At 41.0% G+C, this 21,260-nt stretch overlaps 1 protein-coding gene across 1 annotated transcript in view; it reads right to left on the bottom strand.

The window, feature by feature from the left end:
* The window catches only part of CHD6 (chromodomain helicase DNA binding protein 6), a 343,529-nt gene that overhangs the window by 37,624 nt on the left and 284,645 nt on the right, over positions 1-21,260 (bottom strand). Inside the window, exons 24-27 of the mRNA XM_006839290.1 lie at positions 18,881-18,970; positions 16,442-16,545; positions 4,430-4,559; positions 2,499-2,559 (exon numbers count right to left, since the gene is read on the bottom strand). Of these exons, the coding sequence (XP_006839353.1) occupies positions 2,499-2,559; positions 4,430-4,559; positions 16,442-16,545; positions 18,881-18,970 (385 nt within the window). The remainder of the gene's footprint in view (positions 1-2,498; positions 2,560-4,429; positions 4,560-16,441; positions 16,546-18,880; positions 18,971-21,260) is intronic.

Here is a 21,260-nt window from a genome sequence, read left to right as displayed (position 1 = left end):
GATGTCCTGGTCCCTCTTGATAACATGTCTGAAGCATAAGAGATGGCACAGCTTCCAGCAACACTCAAGCCATCATAGTATGACAGACGAGAGGTGGCAAAGGCTTTTAGCTAAGCACATATACTTTAATGTGAACACCTTCAAAGTGAAGCCTGGATACAATGTTGTATAGAAGGGGTAACAGTAGGAATGCATGCCTTGGTCCCAATTTCAAGGATGTAAGCTCTCAGTCTTTCTCTATAAAGTATAATGTTGGCTGTTGTTGACTTTTCCATGCCCTGAATTATATTGAGGAATTGTTGTTGTTGTTAAGTGCCATCGAGTCAGTTCCGACCCATAGCGACCCTGTACAGGGTTTCCGAGGGTGTAAATCTTTACGGGAGTAGAAAGCCTCATCTTTCTCCCGCGGAGCGGCTGGTAGTTTTGAACCGCTGACCTTAAGGTTCGCAGCCCGATTCGTAACCACTACGCTAAAATACTGATTCATTATTTCAGGGTTTTTTTTAGGGTTTTCATTGAGAAACGTTGGATTTTATCAGATGCTATTTTCTGCATGCATAGGGATGAAGACCATGTGGCTCTTTTTCCTGTTTTTAATCTTAGGTTGACTGACTTTCAATGTTGAACCATCTCCACAGTCTTGAAATAAATCCCTCTTGGTCCTGGAGTATGACTCTTTTATAATATGCTGTTGGAGTCTGTTTGCTACTATTTTGTGGAGGATTCGTGAAAAAATTCAATAGTCCTGGTGTGGCACTGTGGATTAATACACTGGATTGCAAAGTAGGTTTGAACTGCAAAGTCGGTGATTCAAATTCACCAGTTTCTCCTTGGAAACCCTATACAGAGTTGCTATGGGGTCAGAAAACAAGGATAAAAAATTACTAAGTTGGACTCTATCCTTTTGTTCTGTGAAAGGCCATGTGAAACACAGAAAGAAAAGCTACATGGTGAGAGAAAGTATTTGCAAATTATATTATGTGGAAAATATAGAGCACTCTCAAAAATCAATAGTAAACATACAATGCAGCTAGAAAATGGGCAAAGAATCTGAAGACATACTTTAGCACATAAACCATTCAACATCATTAGTCACTCCAGAAAAACCGAACTCACTGAGAGTAATTTGATTATGACTCACAGCGACCCTGTCTATCTGTCTGATAGTATTTACGGGAGCAGAAAGCCTCATTGAGCTCTCTCCTGCAGAGCTAGATTTGAACCTCCGACCTTAAGAGTTAGCAGTTCAATGTTTATCTCACAAAGCCACACCAGCATTAGTCTTATGGAAATACAAATTAAAGCCACTATGAGACAGTCACATACCGATCAGAATGGCTCAAATAGAAAATCGTACTACCACCAAATGCTGGAGAGGATGCAGAGAAGCCAGATCTCTCATCTACAGCTGATGGTAATGTAAAATAACACAGCCCCTCCTGTCAGATGTTTGGTAGTTTCTTACCAAATGAAATACGCAACTATCATGGATGTTACTGTTTCTGCTGAGTTGACTCTGACTTATAGTTAACCCCATAAGTGTAAAGTAGAATTGCTCTACAAGGTTTTTCAAGGTTGTGATGTTTCAGAAACAAATTGCCAGGTCTGTTTTTGAAGGCACGTCTGAATGGGTTTGAACTGTCAACCTTCTGGCTAGTTGTCAACTGCTTACTGGTTTGCAATATGCAGGACATCTACCATATGACCTAGCAATGATATTCCTGGACATCTGCACTATAGAAGTGAAAGCCATGTGCTTACACAGAAACCTGCACACAAATGCTACAGAGGCTTTATTCATAGTATCCCAAACCTGGAAGCAATCTAGATCTCCTTTAATGGGTATATGATTGAATAACTTGTGCTAGATTCATACCAGGGAATGTCACTCAGCAAGGAAAAGAAATGAAGCATTGATACAAACAACTTGGATGAATTTCCATGGACTTATGCTGCATGGAAACATACAAACCATCTCTAGAGACTACATACTGTATGCTTCCATTTATCTAATAGTCTTGAAATGGCAGAATTACAGAAATGGGAAGATAGATCAGAGGTCAGGGCTAAGGAGGAGGTGGCAGTGGGAGGAAAGAGGACCAGGAGGGATTCATATGGTGACAAAAAGGTTCTATGTCTTGCCTGCATCAATGCAAAGATCCTGCTGTGGCTTTGTCCTATAGTGATAAGATTTTACCATCGGAGGACATTAGGTAAAGAGTACATAGGCACTTGCTATATTCTTTCTTAAAATTGCATTTAAGTCTATGATTGTCTCGAAACATACCATTATTTCAAAGTACCTGAAAAAAAAAAACTAATTATAAATAAAATGCAATACAGTCTGTATGTTGGACAATTTTCACAATATTATGTTGGGGAAATTCAAAACAATCACATCACTGTGATTAAGTTCCCCCAAAACCACTACCAACATGGAGGCTTCTTTCTTGATATTAAAGACAGTGTGGATGACTAATACAGCACATTTGACTCACCACTTGTTTCTGGAGGCCATCTAATTTGTCCTCAGCATTATCGTCTTTATCCGTGTTGCCTCTAAATAAAAGTAAAATAATAGTAACACAACATCCAGGAGTTAACTTACAACCAGCATACTTAAAAACAAACAAACAAAGAAAAAAACCCCAAATACTACTGACCCAAAGGAGTATTAGTAAATTCTTTTGGTCAGTAATATAAAACAGTCTTGGGTTTTTCCTGCCTTTCTAGAGAACTCTAAAGAGACTAGACTAAGAATGAGTGTAACTTTCAGCAGACTGTCATCACTTCTACAGGTAGGGAAGGATGCCAACTGATATTCTGACATAAGACTCCAGGTAAAGTTCTAAGGCTGACTTGTCAATAACGGCACTAAAACATAAGTGTCTGGATATGTCGCTCTGACAACAGAATAGAATTCAGAGACTGCAGGCTGCACAAACCAAGTGTCCTGATAGGCACACATCAGGACACAGTAGACCATCTTCAGACAAAATCACATTTGGCAAAAATCACGTCCTCAGAAGAGAGCTCTGTGGCCCCTTTCCAAGAAGGCAGGCCATTTCGGACTCTCTTTCTCTAGTGAGCTTTAACAATGGCTGATGCCCATGTGGTTTTCATAATTTATCTTAATATGAACTTGTAAATATTCATGCCTCAAAGATTCCTGCCCTTGCTGGTCAGAACTTGGAAGGCAGACAAACTTCCTACCACCATTCTTCATTTACAGAAAGAACGCCACCAAACAAAAATCTAAGCTTATATTACATTCAGGTAGCTCACCAAGAAAATGTTTTTCCCAAACCAGTGACTCTATTAGGATCACAAGACTTTAGGGAATCTATTAACATCTCCCAAAATGTATCTTTTCTTATTTGTTCACAGGTCACACATTAGAGACAGACAGCATTTTGGTAGCTTAAGGTCTCCTCAGGGGTTAAGGACAGATGGCAATGCAGGGATGCACTCGACCCTCTTCTCGGCCTCCAAATGATTCGGGGTTCCTGGCAGTGCCACACCCTCATGTCCAGGCCAGGCCATGGTCCTAGGCAATGTGAAGTGCACCTACCAATTTTAAGGAGATGATCAGGCCCCTACTTTACGAAATACAAGCCAAGAGATTCATGTTCTGTGTTCAGTTGAACTATGTGTTTTGGTTATTAATTTAGATTTTCTGTGAATTTACACATTTTGGGGTTATACCAACAATAAATAAAACACAGGCAAGGGGGATGCTCCCATATCTTTTTGCATACAACCCACTGACCAGGCTCAAATACTGTGGGTGTCAGGTAAAACTGCAGAGCCAACCCACAGCAACTCAGTAACACAGAGAACTGGCCACAGACTTTCCAAGGCTGTAAATCTTCACAGACGCCACATCTGTCTCCCACATCACGACTGATGGGTTCAAATTGTTGACCTTTAAATTAGCAGCTGAGGGCTTAACCACTGTGCCACCAGGGTGCTGAGGCAGTTAAGCAGTGACTCCTAAATCCTCATCATGTGTGGGTCATGCAATCCTTAAATAATGTGGGGTTTTCATCTGAGAAACTTCAAGGTCAGGAAACCTGCATTTGCTGTCCTTCTTTGCTTTCTGCCAGCTATGAGAAGTCTGAATCCTTCTATGACCAAACAAGAGGCAAGTCTGGTTAAGGGGTAGAGCAGAATGGTGAGTCCACAGGTGAACCCATGAAAGATAGGAGCTGGTATCTGGTTCAAAATGATTTGGAGTCAAAGAACATATGTGGAATAGCAGGATGCAACCAAAGTAGGAATTTAGAAAGGAACTGGCCATACTGCCAGGCTTAAGGAGATGCCAGACACTGAGGCACAGCATGGAGAAGACATAAAGAAAGCCGGATGGATGTGCATATATACTGACAGTATGACATGGCACATCAGGGCTGGCCAGGTGGCTTCTCACCTTTCAGCAATGTCCGAGGCTCCATCTGTGACTCCCTGTTCTGCAGAAAGGGACTTCTCATCTGGCATTCCGACCTTCTCCAAGAAGCAGAGTGCCGGGTCTGCTCGCATGGCATTGTACCTCTCATAGCCTGATCAAGAATAATGAGAATGGGTACAAGTCATATCAAAAGTCAGAAAATTGACCTTTGGCCCTAGACAACCATTCTGTTTTGTCGCTACTGAGTAAACACCAAACCACACCAACAGAAATATAAAGCAACAATAAAACAAAACTTGTTTAAGATTAAATAAAACAATATTCTATAAAGACTTCCTATTAGAGAAAAATGCTTGCACTCAAGTCGACACCTTTGGGTAGTGCTTAACCAAAATATGAACATCTGTGCAGGTAAATATTCTGTGTCCAGGAAGTGGCACAAGGCATAGATCCAATTTCTCACCTACTTGTTCTCACCTATTCGTTCCTTTAGGACAAAAAAAGGAAGTAGTCAAGTTTGTCTTTCCTCCCTTCAATCCCCCAACTCCAGACACCCTTTTATCTCCTGAGAGGACCTTGTTTTCTTATAGGTCAATTTTATTCCATGTGTTACAAGGGGTAGTAAGCAAAGGGATGAGTGCAAGGGCAGAAACAGAAGACTTTTCATTGTTTGCTGTTGTTGCTGTCAAGTGTCTTCAAGTCGGTTCTGACTTATAGCAACCCTGTAGAGGGTGGGTTTCTAAGGAGCAGCTGGTGGGTTTCAAATGCCAGCTTTGTGGTTAGCAGTCCAGTGTTGGTCCTGTAGCACCACACCAGGAGTCTTTGCCATTGTATACTGGTGCACAATATACCTGCTGTCTCTTACTCACAAACTCAAAGTGTAATCCTAACCCACCGGCCAAGGTGGGTTTTATTGCTTTCCTAAAGTCAACACAGTTTGAGCAGTTTTGACTCAGAAGAGAGGCCTTGAAGAGAGGCAAAACAATGAAAAACTATCACTCTTGATAAACGGGATAGGAGTTACCCACGCAAAAGACCCAAATCTATTGTCATAAAAAACTACTTGAGGGGACATGCTTTCATGAGCATCAAAACCCTTTCCATGTTGCTCCTACACATACAAATAAAACACAGCCCAAATCAAGTGTTGGGAAAGCTGAACCAGCTTTGTTGGGTGCTGTTCATCTTTGTAATGGCTACCTGGTATTTTTCATTTGTAGTCCATCTCCATGACAGGTGTAGCCTATAAGAGGCACATGGCATGGGAACCTGGTACACTCTGTTCTTCTCTACACAGTACTTTTTAGGGTGATTATGTAATTACTGTTCATCTCTCTCTTGAGATTGTAGGTCCCTGCGAACTGTGCTGAGTCTCTGTTTTTGCTGGTTTTCAGGGATTTGTACCTACCACAGGATCTGACTCAGAACACATCAGATAACTGGTAAGTCAGTTTTGTCCAGACTCTGCCTGTAACCACTGTAGGTGTAACCATTCTCATGCCTCCTGTGCTCTTGCGTCAGCTCACATCAAAACAAATTTCACCAATACTCCTACCATTAGGAATTCCCGGCATTTTGTCTCCACTTCTCCCTCCTATGAAAAGAGGGTGATTTTTCTGATTAGCAAGAAGGTACAGGCCTTCTTCCAGTGTCTCTTTACTGTTGAGCAAGATTAGCTGCTCATGAGTGGCTTGTGCTCATGTTCTCTGAGCCATGAAGCAAGTCAGGTGCACATGTGCAAGTCTCTATTCTGCAGAACTTTGGAAGTCCAGGCAGATCCCACATTTCTATTTCTCAATTAGTGAGAAGCTAGATGTAAGACAGTGAGCATTAAGAGCTCTACGAACAACACAAAGGTATAGAAAGCAAAATGGCAGGCTTCTGACATGGTATAGGTTGCCTGCTGCATTCTGACTAGTCTATAAGCTTCCCTCTAAGATGATAACCAGTTTTAGAGGAGAGCTTATAAATCCCCAAACTTTATAAATCTAGACTGCCCTAGATGGGCAGCTGCCATTCAATACAATTGAGAGCTGTCAAGAACATCATTTAGAATAGGTTTGCTACAGGGGCCTTCCTGTGGGCTAAAGTCCCAACCAAAGACTCAAGTCAATTTTTCCACTGGGATCAGTTCAGAGCAGGAGCTATGCTTCTAATTCAAGTAGGGCAGCAGCAGGCTATGCCTGGGGTGGACCACTAATCCTTATATGAATAATTGTGCATTTCTTAGCAACAACAACAAAATGGTTGCAACCTACAATTCATACTTAACCAAGGAGGCAGAGAGAGCTTCCTGACGTAAGAGATCTGAAAAATAAACGCAAGACAGGTTGGCTTTCTGAAAATAGTTGAATACCACACATCTCTAACAGCTGCTGGATATTTGGGACTTTTGATTGCCACTGTTAACCTGGGCTGGGTTATACCTTGGCAAGGCCATCCTAGGTGGTCAGGTGTGCTACCCAGATGAGGACATGCTCTAAGTCTATGTTCACAGAATATCAGATAGTCAGTACCTAGTCAAGAGCAGGATCTGATTTAGACTCTGGATGATATCAAAGAAGATGGGTCTACTATGTCAAACCACAGCTACTGATTCAACCTACACTAGCCTAACTGCAACATTACTGAGTAAATCTGGACCTTTCTAGGAACGAGCCAGAGTCTGGGTTTCCACCATCTTTGTAACATGTCTGCTAAGCTCATCATATAATACAATGAGCAATATCCCGTTCTCAATTACTGCAAATCACCTTCCCGTAACTTGCCATGTGACCCTACTACTGAACACTGAGTTCATTTCAACTGGAAACCTGAGGGGATTTGAATGAAATGGGTGATGTTTACCATCTTAAGTTCATTATCTCTTAGAAAACAGGGAGAGCCCCCAAAACTGCTTAAAGAGCTGAAGGAGAGTAGATTTGCAAGTAACCTTAGAGATCATCTGGTTTGACCCTTTTTAAACAACTGATTAGTTCCATCACTCTGTACCTTCATCTTGGGGTTTTAAAACTATAGGTAAAATACCAATATTAACTTACCTTTAGTAGGAGAGAGAAGGTCTTGGAACTCCTAAGATCCTGTCCTCTTTTATATATTCTGAGGCTATGTTGTTAGCCTGAAGATTACTAATTATATCTTCCATGTGAATTACCTCTATCATTGTTCTTTATCCATAATTATGCTAGTTATATTAAAATCTTTTTGCATGATATGTTGTCAAATTCAAATTCTTTTTTTTAATTCTCTTTTTAAAAAAGTATTTGCCTGGCAAATCTTTTGTTGCTTAGATTTCAATCTCATTCTATCTTCCAGGTCTCACCTTCTCTTTCATATCTTTATTGCTGAATCTTTCAGAGATATGTTCTTCCAGCTCTAGTTCTTTGGGATAATTAAGAGGGTCTTTTTTTCCTGTCCTTCTCCTTTCCTAGAGGATCAATTCTTCCAAGATCATTTCTGTGTGGGTAGTAAAAAACCTAATCTCTCTAGTCTGCTGTCATATTGCTGCTGTTGTTAGGTGCTGCAGAGTTGGTTCTGGCTCATAGAGACCTAATGCATAACAGAACTAAATATTTGCCATGCTCATATCATTGTTAAACTTGAGCCTATTGCTACTGTTACTGTGACAATCCATCTCATTGGGGGTCTTCCTCTTTTTCACTGACCATCCACTTTACCAAGCATGATGTCCTCCTCCAGGGACTGGTCCCACCTGATAATATGTCTTAAGTAAGAGAGATGAAGTCTGGCCATCCTGGCTTCTAAGGAGCACTCTGACTGTACTTCTTAAAACACAGATTTTTTGTCTTTCTAGAAGTCCATGGTACTTTAAATATTCTTCTCCAACACCATTAACTATAAATGCATCAATTCTTCCACAGTATTCCTTATTAACTGTCCAATTTTCATATTCATATAGAATTACTAAAAATAACCATGGCAGGGGTCAGGTGCACCTTAGACTTCATACTGACATCTTTGCTCTAAAACTTTAAAGATATAATGTGCAGCAGTTATTGTGCAGTATTACCTAATGTAATATGTTATTTGATTTCTAACTGCTGCTTCCATGAATGCTGACAGTGGATCCAAGCAAAATGAAGTCTTTGATAACTTCAATCTTTTCTCCATCAGCACAATTAAGTGTTCCGGAATACTCATTCTCCACAATGTTGTCTTATGATCCACACAGTTGAAAGCCTTTGCATAGTAAATAAAGCACAGTTAAATATCTTTCTGGTCTTCTCTGCTTTCAGCCAAGATCCATTTAACTTCCTTTCAATAATCATTTAAACCCAGCTTGAACCTCTGGCAGTTTCCCGTCAATATACTGTTGTGGCCGTTTTTTAAATGATCTTTAGTAAAATTGTACTTGTTCCAATGGCTGCCTCTTGGTCTATCTATATACAGGTTCCTCATGAGCACAATTAATAGCTCCCCAAGGTCTAACCATATATTAGTCAATGATTTCTGCATTTGTTGGGTCACCTCTCTTTGGAATGGGCACAAATATGGATCTCTTCCAATCAGTTGGCCAGATAGCTGTTCACCAAATTTCTTGGCATAGATGAGTGCATGCCCCAGTGCTGCATCAGTTTGCTGAAAGATTTCAATTTTTATCCTACCAATTCCTATAGCCTTGTTCTTTGCCAATTCCTTCAGTGTACCTTGAACTTCTTCCTTTAGTATTACTGGCACTTGATCATATGCTAGCTCTTGAAATGGATGAACGTCATCCATTTCTTTTTGATACAGTGACTCTGTATATCCCTTTCATCTTCCTTTGATGCATCATTTAATATTCTGCCCACAGAATCTTTCAGTCTTGAATTTTTTTCTTCAGTTCTTTCTGCTTGAAAATGTTGAGTGTTCTCTTCCTTTTAGTCTTCTAGCTCCAGGTCTTTGCACATCTCATTATAATATTTGACTTTGTCTTCTCAAGCTGCCTTGTGAAATTTTCTGATCAGTTCTTTTGCCTCATTTCTTCCATTTGCTTTACCATCTTTACTCTGGAGAGCAACTTTCAGAGTCTATTCTGACATATATTTTGTTTTTTACCTGTTTCTTGTCTTCTTAATGATCTTTTTGGTTTCTTCCTGTTAAGATATTCTTGATGTCATCCCACAACTCTTCTGGTCTTTTGTCATTAGTGTCTCATGCACTGAATCTGTTATTGAAATGACATCTAAAATCAGGTGGGATATGTTCGAGGACATATTTTGGCTCTTGTGGACTAGTTTTAATTTTCTTTAGCTTCAGCTTGAACTTTCATATGAACAATTGATGGTCATTTCAGTCCCTGGCCTTGCTTTGGCTGATGATATGGAGCTTTTCCACTGTTTCTTTCCACAGATGTAGTCAATTTGATTTCTGTGTATCCCGTCTGTTGAGGTGCATGTCTATAATCATCTTTTATGTTGTTTAAAAAAGGCATTTGAAATCATTGGTCTTGCAAAATTCTATCATGCTATCTCTAGCATCATGTCTATCACTAAGGCCATAGTTTCCAATGACTGATCCTTCCTCTTTGGTTCCAACCTTTGCATTCCAATCACCAGTAATGATCACTACATCTTGACTGCATGGTTCATCAATTTCAGACTGAAGAAGGTGGTAGAATTCTTCAATTTCATCATTGCTGGCTTCAGTGGTTGGTGTGTAAATTTGAGTAATAATTTACTCACTGGTCTTCCTTGGAGGCACATGGATATATCCAATCTCAGATAGCACTGTACTTCACACAGATCTTGAAATGCTCTTTTTGATGATTAATGTGATGCCAAACCTCTTCAATTTGTCATTTCCCGCATTGTAAACCATATGGCTAGTACCAGTCTATAGCTCACTACCGTCTAGGATAAAGTTCTGGTGTGGCACTGTGGGCTAAAGCACTGGACTGCAATGTTGGTTTGAACTGCAAGTTCAATGTTTCAGATTCACTAGTTGCTCCTCAAAAATCACTGTGAGTCAGAACCAACTCGACAGTCCTTAACAATAACAACAATGCCAATGAATATTGATCATTAATTATGTGTTCCATTTCATTTTTGACAACTTGCAATTTTTCTAGATTCTTATTTTGTTCATTCTGTTTAGATTATTAATGGATGTTTACAGCTGTTTCTCCTCATTTTGAGTTGCACCCTATCAGCAAATGAAGGTCCTGAAAGCTTTACTGCATTCACATCATCACAGTCAACTCTGAGGAGGCAGCTCTTCCCCAGTTGTAGTCTGAGTGCCTCCCAACCTGAGTGGCACATCTTCTGGCACCGTATCTGAAAAACTTCTGGTGCTATTCATCGTGTTTTAATATTCAGTATTCTGGTTCTGACAGGGTTTCCCTGCTGCGATGCAGAAGGTTGTCAGCGGCTACACATTCAGAAGTAGTCTGCTTCTCCTTCTTCCTAGGCTGTCTTAGTCTGGAAGCTCAGCTGAAACTGCTCCACCATGGGTGTGTATCCTGTTGGTAATTCAAATACCGGTGGCACAGTTTCCAAGCATGCCACCACAGTTCTGACTGGCAGTGGTGGTGCTGTCATATTAGCTCCTGACAAGTGCTTACTCCATCGAGGGATTTTCCTTTAATTCCTTCAAATTTAGTTAGGCTGCTTAACATCTCTGTCATAATTACCCTACAGCAGCTCTGTATGTCTGTGGTGTGAGTATGGGGTAGGGAGGAAGGCAGAGGAAGTACAGGAATTCTGTATGCTGCATTGCTAGATGTCTTCTCTTGACATCACACTGTCTCCATGGAAGTCTTTGGTAACATGCCCTAAAACCACCACGTAAACAAAGACATGCGATTACTACATTTTCCTGCAGATAAAATTCAGATTTTCTGGATTTTGGCCACCTCCAGCAGCTGTCTTTGGAGTTTTTCTCAAAATCACACTAATCCAAATCATGGCTACATTGTGGTACTGTGATTAATGGGGGAAGTAACATGCTTCTTCCTCCTAATTCAGACTGTACTCTGTATCTGCCAAATGGAGAAGTTAGTAGCCAACTGTGGCTACTTAAGTTAAAATGAAATAAAACCTAAAAATACAATTGCATTTTTTTAGTGCTCAAAAGCCACATGTGGCTAGTGGCTTCCATACTGGACAGTACAGAAATCAGGCATTTCCACCATCACAGATAGTTCTACTGGTTGGCATTGCTTTAGCCTTACCAAAGTGGTTTGACAAAGAAATCTCAGTAGCATTAGATCTCATGAATCTTGCAATGTTAACACCAGAATCCAAGGATTATGTATGTAGATTCTTCATTAAAATGTATATGTTGTTGCTGTTAAGTGCTGTCAAGTCGGTTCCGACCCATAGTGACCCTGTATAGGGTTTCTGAGGAACGACCAATCTTACAGTTCATATGGCTTTGCAGTCTAGCGCATTAACTCAGAGCGCCACACGAGGCATACTTTTTAAAAAGTTTTTATTGTAAATTGAGTGACAGTTTACATGGGGTAACGTCAGTTTTACACTCGTTTCATTGCAATGATTATAATCTCCTCCGTGTATCATCATTCAACAGTATTTGCTTCTATTACGTTTTTTTGTTTTTTGGGGGGGAGGGGGCAGGAGACGTACACGAAAACACTCAGGAATATATAATCATTTAAACAACTAAAGGGCACATTCTGTAAGCCTGCCTCCTGGCCACCAGCACCTGGCCACCAGCACACAGCCTTTCACTTTCCATGAGTCTAGAATCCTCAGCTGCTCTATCTCTCCATGCCATCACCTGTGCCTCTGTCTCTGCATCTCTGGATGTCATTATGTGCTGTTGAGTTGGTTCCAACCCATAGCAACCATGCATAAGGTTTCCGAGGAGCAGTGAGGTCCCACATTCTGCTTGTGCTCTTCTCCCTTGATGGTCCTAGTGTCCTCTGTTCTGGACTGTAAGATTAACTACTCCCCTCTTTTGTTACAAAACGTCTACCTTTACAGTTGTGACAGTCACAATTAGTCACGATAACAATTAATCACTATTGAATCCTAAGAATCTTATCCCCATTCTTTTCACCAGATACGTCTAGGCTAGATGAATACTATTCAGTGGGGAGTCTACCTTCCCCCTTGCACATTTGAAACTAAATTCCTTCTTGAAAATGTGTAAGCCAGTCACTTTGTGGCTTTAACCCCCACTCCCACCCCCCATTTTATGTAGCCAATGTATACGTCACTTGTTCCTATCAACCCTGTGTACAAAGAGGATAGGACTGATCCTTGATGTGAAGACTCCTTCGCTCTCAGTTGGTTATTTTGAACTACTACATTCATAAGTATAAGTCAAGTTCATCAAACTGTAGTAATTTACACTTGTTTCTTTTATCCAAAAAAAAAAACCCCAAATTTTTTTTCTTCCTTTTTTTTTTATCTTCTTGTAGTTGAGTTCTGATCATCAAGCCATCCAAACTAGGTTGAATGGGTACTATCTACATGTTTGGGCTTCTTGTGCATCTCCCCTTATTTCATACCAGTTGGACACTTCACTCTCAAAGTCCAGCCCTCCATGGTTATGTCCATGGGCCCAGGAGTCACCAGGTCTCACCATACTTTGGGCCAACCAGCCCTTCCTCTTCTCTCTCTCATCTCCAGGTCAATGGGATTCTATGAAATGTGGTCGAATCAGCCCATATCTTCATTGCTGCCTTTTCCCCTCTTCCACTCACCAGTAGACCAAGGTGGTCATCAGCAAGTGCTCATGTGTTCTCTTTGAGTTTAGGTCTTAGAGGGGGGTTTGTCCTGAAGGGATCTGATTGATTGTCTTGATGGCTCTCCAGCAAACAACTTGCTTGTTCTTGTAGTAACCAATCATATTGCAATTTTTGTTTTTGATTTTTTACCTGCTGGTCTTTCTTCAAGAAGTATCTTCTGTTCCTCTAGCTGTTCCAGAATGTTCCACCTCAGAAGGTTCTAGATGGGACTCAGAATTCCATCGACGGTCCTAAACACTACAAAGGGTCTGCAGAAAGCCTATTTCACTGGGCAAGTTCTAGAACCCCTTTTAGGTATTCTAATCAGGTACAGGCTGAAGGCAAGCTTACTAGCTTTTTCGGTAATCATATTTCCCGATATTCTTTTCTATCCCACTCAAGTGTCTATTTTACAGTAGTAGGCAAGGGAAACCTATATTTATAAGACAGTCAACTATCTTAACATTATTTCCCCTTTTACCCATTCAGACTATGTCTCGATCCTTATTTCACAATGCTCTGTTGTTCCAAGGTTGAGCATATATCACTATTTACTGCTGTCCCATTTAGCCCATGCAAACCTGCTTCAGTGTTGCCCTTGTTCTTCCATCCCCCTCCCCTTTCTTGTGTATTGCCCTCCCCAACACCCGAGCTATGTGTCTATTCTCTACCCTGTTGCTCTATCGTCCCTCCCCCCGCCCCCCCCACAGTAACCAACAAATAATTTTTTCTTTCTTTCTTTTCCTTTTAGTATGGGTACCTTTTAAGCTTTGACAATAATGGTCTTATGCAAGATTTGTCCTTTTGTGACTAATTTCACTCAGCATAATGTCCTTAAGGTTCACCCATGTTATGCAGTGGCTTGCAGTCAAGGTGGCATAATATTCCACTGTGTGTGTATGTACCAAAGTTTGTTTATTCATTCTTCCATTGATAAGCACTTAGGCTGCCTCTATCTTTTTGCTACTGTGGACATTGGTGTGCATGTATCAACTTGTGTTATGGCTCAAATTTCTTGTGTACCAACTAGAGGAATTGCTAGATCAAAGGTATTTCTATTTCCAACTTTCTGAGGAAGCACCATACTGTTTTCCTGAGTGGTTGAACCATTTTGCATTCCCACCAGCAATGTAGGAGGGCCCCAGTCTCTCTACATCCTTGCCAGCATTTATTATCTTCTGCTTTTTTGAACTTCGCTGTTAATTGCTGGTGTGAGATGACATCTCACTGTTGTTTTGATTTCCATCTTTCTAATGGCCAATAATTTGAACATTTCTTCATATGTTTGTTGGCTGCCAGAATCTCTTCCTTGATAAAGTGTCTGTTCACGTTCTGTGCCCATTTTTTAATTGGGTTATTTATCTTTTTCTTGTAGATAGACTTTAGAAAGTAGTCCCGTGTCTGACATGTCATTATAAAAGATTTTTTTTTCCATTCACTTGGCTCTCTTTTTACTGTTTAAGTAAAATCTTTTGAGGCACGTTAGTTTCTAATTTTTAGTCTGTTCCAATCTATTTGGTCTTCTTTTGTGTAATTTTTCGCAATGTTTGTTAGTTTTTATGTGCTCTGTATTAGGGCCCTTAAATTTGTCCCTATTTTATCATTGATGACCTTTATAATTCTTGGAGGCATACTTTTAAGAAGCTCTGGTAGCATAGTGGTTATGAGTTGGGCTGCTAATCACAAAGCCAGCAATTCGAAACTACCAGCTGTTCCATGGGAGAAAGATGAGGCTTTCTGCTCCCATAAAGATTTATGGCCTCAGAAACCCTATACAGGGTTGCTATGAGTCAGAATTGACTTCACAACACATAACCACCACCAACTACCACCAGGCATAGTTTTTACCTAATGTGACTGGCTGGTTGGCAAAGATTGAAGGACTCTCTTTGTAGTGCAGGGCAATTGTTAAAAAGTTAACTTTTCAAAGACTTAGGTAAGAGAAACTGGAACAGCACAGAGCATCTATATCTATCAGTCACTATTCCAGGTGGTCTACATTTAATCTACAGATAACCTCAAGGTAGGTGGTTTTCATATTATCTCTATTATACAGATGAGGAATCAAATCAGAGAAATGATCACTAGCTTAAGGATGCGTATTCAGCAAATGGTAGGGTTGACAGCTAAAGTCAATACATCTTTGTAATTCTTTTATCTGATTGTACTGTTTTGTGTTTTAAAAATTCTGTTAATTCACCTGGCCAGAAAAATGCTTAACAGACATATTAAATGAGAGTTACTATAATTTAACAGGAGTCTTGGTGTGGCGCTGTAAGATAAGAACTGGACTGTTAACCACAAAGTCAGCAGTTGAAATCTACCAGCTGTCTCTCCTTCCTAGTCTGGAAATCCTATACAGGTTGTTATGAGTGGAACCAGCTGGATAGAACGTAACAACAAGAACAACTATTTAACACTTTCATTATCCACTTTAACAGCTGCAGCTGTTTGAAAAGAAGGGCAAGTGCCCAGAACTGTGTCCGAAAGGAAGGACTTATCTTAGTTTTTTTCTAAGCCACTAATAACATTGCTCTTGGCCCCATGTCTTAGATCCTTGGTGGTGGTTGTTGTTAAGTGCTGTTAAGTTGGTTCTGACTCACAGCAACCCTGGTACAGGGTTTCTAAGACTGTAAGTTGTTGCAGGAGCAGAAAGTCTCATCGTTCTCCCATAGCACAGCTGGTGGGCTCGAACTGCCGACCTTGTGGATCGCAGTTCAGTGTTCATTCTACAGACCCACCACGTTCTCCTAGATCCTTGGTTACCACAACTAAAAAAGGGATTTCCAGGGCCATTTCTATACTTGTATTTGCACACCAGAAGGGCAAAAGGAGAGGCACTAGAGATATGTTGTATTATCTACAGTGACCTGGGACTTCTGTGTATATATATAAAACATTAACACCTAGTTTTTTTTCCAGTTTATTTGTTCCTTCACAGAAGAAACACTGGGTGCCTACTATTCACTAGGTCAGACACTGGGATTATAAAATGGAACAAGATATGGGGATTTTCCAGCTCCCAAATTGTGGACAGGAGGATAAATAGTCAACAAGTTCTTTGTGACAACAGGTGCTTTTTTGAAGTTTTTATCACTAGCACATCCATCTCATCAAATTCCCACGAGGCTCTATCTTCAAGAATATGTGTAACAGGAGTGTGGCAATTGAAGGCTACACACAGACTTACTAGAGAACTCACGGGCAATAAGTGAACTACAACAAATCTGGGGCTGCAGGGAGCAGTTCTTTAAGACATGCCAACTTAATCAAAGAGTGACTAAACTCATGTTTCCTGTGAGGACAGATCCAAAAGGAGAAATATTCAGAATACACACCATGCTTGAATACGCCAATTAGAAGGGACTTATCAGCCTCAGCATCCCACCAATCCACTGGGATCTCCACATAGTCGATGTCAGGTAGTGGCACCTCCAGCTCTCTGTGGAAGGATGGGAGTGAATTCAGAATTCCTTCAGTACACATAACAGCTTGAGAGCTAATGGTTCAATCTTAGCATTAAACCACAATCTTAGTTTTATGCTTAGATGCTGAAGTAACAACAAACAGAAGGATTCAAAGGCTTCAGGCTAATGTTTCTTAACCAGAGCTGTGTGCCAAAACCACCTAGGAAGCTATTTCAGCACATGGACTTAATATCTAGGCCACAGCCCACACTGACTGACTCAGAATCTCAAAGCAGCTCTTGGAGAACCCAGCATTCAGTTGGTTTGGGTAGAGTATGCACACGGAAGTTCTAGTGTGCATTTTCAGCTGTGAATCACAATATAGACATACCTCATTTTCTCGAACTTCACTTTATTGCACTTTGCAAACACTGCATTGCTTAAAAATTGAAGATTTATCCTAACCCTGTGTCAATCAAGTCTATGGGCAGCATGTGTCCAACAGCATGTGCTCACTTGGTGTCCCAGTGTCACACTGATGAGTCCTCACAATATTTCAAACCTTTTCGTAATGCAATTGTGCACCTAGTAGATTACAGTAAAGTATAAACATAACTTTTATATGCACTAGGAAACAAAAAATTCCTGTGACTCACTTTACTGTGGTGGTCTGGAACGAAACCCACAATATCAGAGGCATGACTGTACATTAGTCATCTGTTGACAGAACTTTTCCTAAACAGTTAATGTCATATATGATCAAATACTTAAAAATAACAGTGCCAAAATAATCTTGTTCAAAATGTAGAGATCACAAACAGTACTTGAGAACAAGACAATCTGGGCTGGAAATGCAAGGATATGAAAGCCTATCAGGGGATTTGCACAAGTGGCAAACCCTGGCAATGGGCTGCCACTTGTCTGCTGGATAAAATGGATCTAACCTGCACTGTCCCTAGACAATAAGACGACTATAACTTGCTCTAGGGAACAGACATGCAGGGGATTAGTAGGTCTGTTGCTATAGCCCTCCTCAGAGTTTCAGTTCTGTTCTATGAGCCCACATGGTCCCTCAGTTCATTGTCTTCATCTGCCTGAAGAGCATAGTCCTTACACTGTAAAGGTTTTAAGGTTTGGTGGAGAACATCCTCCCAGCTACATGGGATGGTTCCCCTGTGACATTTCATGTGTCTTCTTTCTTCATGACACAGGGCTGTCTACACTTTGCCAGGCCCTCCCTCCCCTTTCCAGGTAGTCCTCCCTATCTGGCTCCACTGCTATGCCTGCATGGTGCCATGCATAGGCTCAGTGACTTTTCTAAATGAACTGGTTTCATTCAGTGTTGCGGCTTTTCACTATGGCATTAATCCTAAAGAGGACCAAAATGAAAGGAAGGAAGAAGGTGGGTAATAAATGCGCTATTTCCATGTCCTACCTAGTTTCCATTCATCAGTTACTACATGTATGAAAAAGCATAGAACAAGAGGAGTAAGGTCAGATAGATTACTTCTGTAAGATAGCGCCTCATATAAAAGATCAGCGTGAATTCCACTGCATTTCTGACTCACAAATAGAACCTTTTACTCATAGCATCTCTCCATCCTCTTCCTACTGGAAATACCAAGTAATAACAGTTATGATGAGAACTGCTCTTGATTCTAAGTTGCTCCCCAGCGCTGTCAAGGACCCTTGACTCTCTTTCTTTTGTGTTCCTACAAATGCTAAAGTCATTAGCAATGCCCGCTGGGAAGAAGAAAACACAGTACCAGGTAACTTCAAAACAAAGGCCAAAACTCAACACTTCAGGGATTTACAGCTTTCCTGTATCAGGTGCCTTCTGGGAAGGACAGTATATAAGGCCAGAGTAGACTGTGGCCCTGAGAAAAGCAAAGGAGGCTGACTGCCTCCCCACTAACAACCCATCATTCTCTGACACCTTTATCAAATGGCAGCTGAGAGCCTGGCAGTCTCATTCCCTAGATTTTCTCGAGACTCCCACAGGATGCTATAGCTTTGAACACCTAATTAACAAAACTAAGGTACGAAGGCATCTAAGAGAACACCAGGTATCATTAAAATGATTAGCAAATAGGGGAGAATCACTCAAATGAATGTTTAAAAAGTAATTTACTACACTACTGGTAAAGAAAAAAACTAAAAAATTCTCAGAAATGGATTTCTCCTTGACTTCCCGTTAGATGGCCTGACTGAACCGTCCGTATTCTATGTGCCATATTCTATTTAGGTAAGTGATCGTGAGTAGGGCAGAGAACACAGGCTTCTTGAAGCATAGGCAGGTTTGGTCAGTCCCATGAAGCGATTCTTTAGGTCAGTTCTTTAACATGGAGAACTAAGGTTGAGTTGCTTTACCTGGACGGAGTTCCTTCAAATGCTTTATCAGCTGCTTCTCCCAGTATTTCAGCTTTTAGGTAGTACAACATTCGGACTCGCAAAAGTACCCTATTAAAGGCAAGCAAAATAAGGCACACAAATTAGAATCCAAGAGCTGTCTCTGAACCACTATCCTCAAGTGGACAGAGGGAAATTCTGGGCATTCCTGTACTGTTAGTGGTGTGAAGTCACATTGAGAAAGTACCAGAAAAATGGAGCATTATCTATGATGACAGTGATACTGCAATTATCCCAGTTTTGCACAAGAGGATGCAAACATTCAGGTTAGGACAACCTGTGAGCCACAGGTGGCAGCAAAATTCCACCGTGCTCCTCCTAATTCCTAAGGGAGTGCTCACCAGTGCACTTCCATAAGGCCACAATGAACTCTCTCAGAGGCAGAATTGGCTTCCGAGAGTCTAAGTCACTGATGACTAGTCTACTGAAGAGTGAGTCATGTCGGATGGTGCTTCAGGTGGCTTCGCATGTACACAATTCAATGAATATTTAAAAGGCAGGCATCTGTTTTTTCATGGGGATACTGCCAGAGAACCATCGTATCTTCTCTCTCCTGGAGTGCTCAATAACCTGTGATTCAGCTAGGACAATACCCAGGCTCCACAGGAATGCAACAACAAGTTGAGACAAACCAATTAAGTGTTTGTTGGATAGCTAATCTATATGCCCTGAACTGTGCTGAGTACTGGGAAGTGTACAACAAAAGTCAACAATCCCATCACTGTTCCGATGGAGCCTAGAGCAGCCTAGCTGGGAAACAAGACCAATGGTGAAACACAGTAAGAGCACAGAAGATGACAGTGGGGGTTCAGAGCACGGAGGGATCAATGTATACAAGAATAGGGACAGTATAGAAAAATGGACTACTTTCAAGGCAATGATGCAAGTTCAAAGTTAAGATGCAAAAAGTTTAGTAAAGTAGTTGTAATGTGATCAAAAGCAGTAAAAAATGAAGGCTAGTCTTCAAAAGAAAAAAGAAACAAGCTCATTTATATATTCTTCTATATACAGTAGGACTGCAAAGTCGGTCTGAAACTCAAGGTTGGCAGTTCAAGCTCACCAGCTGCTCCTTGGAAACCCTATACAGGGTTGCTATGTGCTGGAATCCACTCGACAGCACTAACAACAATATATAGTAGGATTCCTGGTGTGGTGCTGTGGATCAGCACTGGACTGTGAACCACAGGTCAGGAGTTTAAACCCACCAGTTGCTCTTGGGAAACCCTATACAAGGTCACTATGAGTCAGAACCAACTCAACAGTGCTTAGCAACAGCATATACACTAATCTATATATACCTTACTGCAGAGTAGTATGATGATCACAGCTGGCTTCTGAACTCAAAGGGAAATAAACAACAGAAAGTTTCCAATACCCTGGCTTTATCCAAATAAAACAATGCAGTAATATTCTGGGTGGCGGAATCTATTTTCTTTCCTGTAAATTTTATGGAGTTGAAAGTGTCTTTATTATAAGCGTTTCCACAATCTGGACACATTCACCTATCTAGCATCCAGATTGGGAAACAGAACCCCACCCCAACAGCGCCCTGCTGTCCCCTTCCAGTCACTATGCCCTGCCTCAAAGGAAAACCACTAGTTTGTCCTCCAGCAGTTATTTATTAGTTTCGAAGCAATTGCTTTCTCATTTTTACTGCCTTTGGTTCTTTACATGGCAAACTCTGGTCTCTAGTATATTACTACATGTGGCACAGAGATTAGGCATTTAGCTGCTAACTGAAAGGACTGTGGTTGGACCCACAAGCAGCTCCACAGGAGGAAAGACTTGGTAGTCTGCTCCTGTAAAAATAACAGCCTAGAAAACCTATGGGAAGTCCCATTGAATTACGATGACTTGGAATCAACTAGACAACGCACAACTAACAAACACTACCAGCATAAATTAGTTTAGTGAATTATCACAGCAATGCTAAGGCGTTATTGTTGTTGTTAGGTGCCATCGAGTCAGTACTGATTCATAGTGACCTTATGCACAGCAGAACAAAACACTGCCTGATCCTGGGATAATTTCACTATCGTTGCCACACTTGAGCCCATTGATGATGCCACTTTGCTAATCCATCCAGCTGGGGGGTCTTCCTCTTTTTCTCTGACTCTCTACCCTACCAAAAATGATATCCTTCTCCAGCAACCAGCCCCTTATGACAACATGTCCAAAGTATGAGAGACGAAGTTTGGTCATCTTGGCCTCCAAGGAGCACTCTGGCTGCACTTCTTCCAACACAGATCCATTGGTTCTTGTGGCAGCTGATGGCACTTTCAATATTCTCCTCCAACACCGTAACTCAAAAGCATCAATTCTTCTAAGGTCTTCCTTATTC

Source organism: Chrysochloris asiatica, unplaced genomic scaffold (assembly GCF_000296735.1).
Source record: "Chrysochloris asiatica unplaced genomic scaffold, ChrAsi1.0 scaffold00023, whole genome shotgun sequence".
Lineage (NCBI taxonomy): Eukaryota > Metazoa > Chordata > Mammalia > Afrosoricida > Chrysochloridae > Chrysochloris > Chrysochloris asiatica.
Note: the sequence above shows the minus strand (reverse complement) of the source record. Positions and strands in the feature narration are given on the sequence as shown.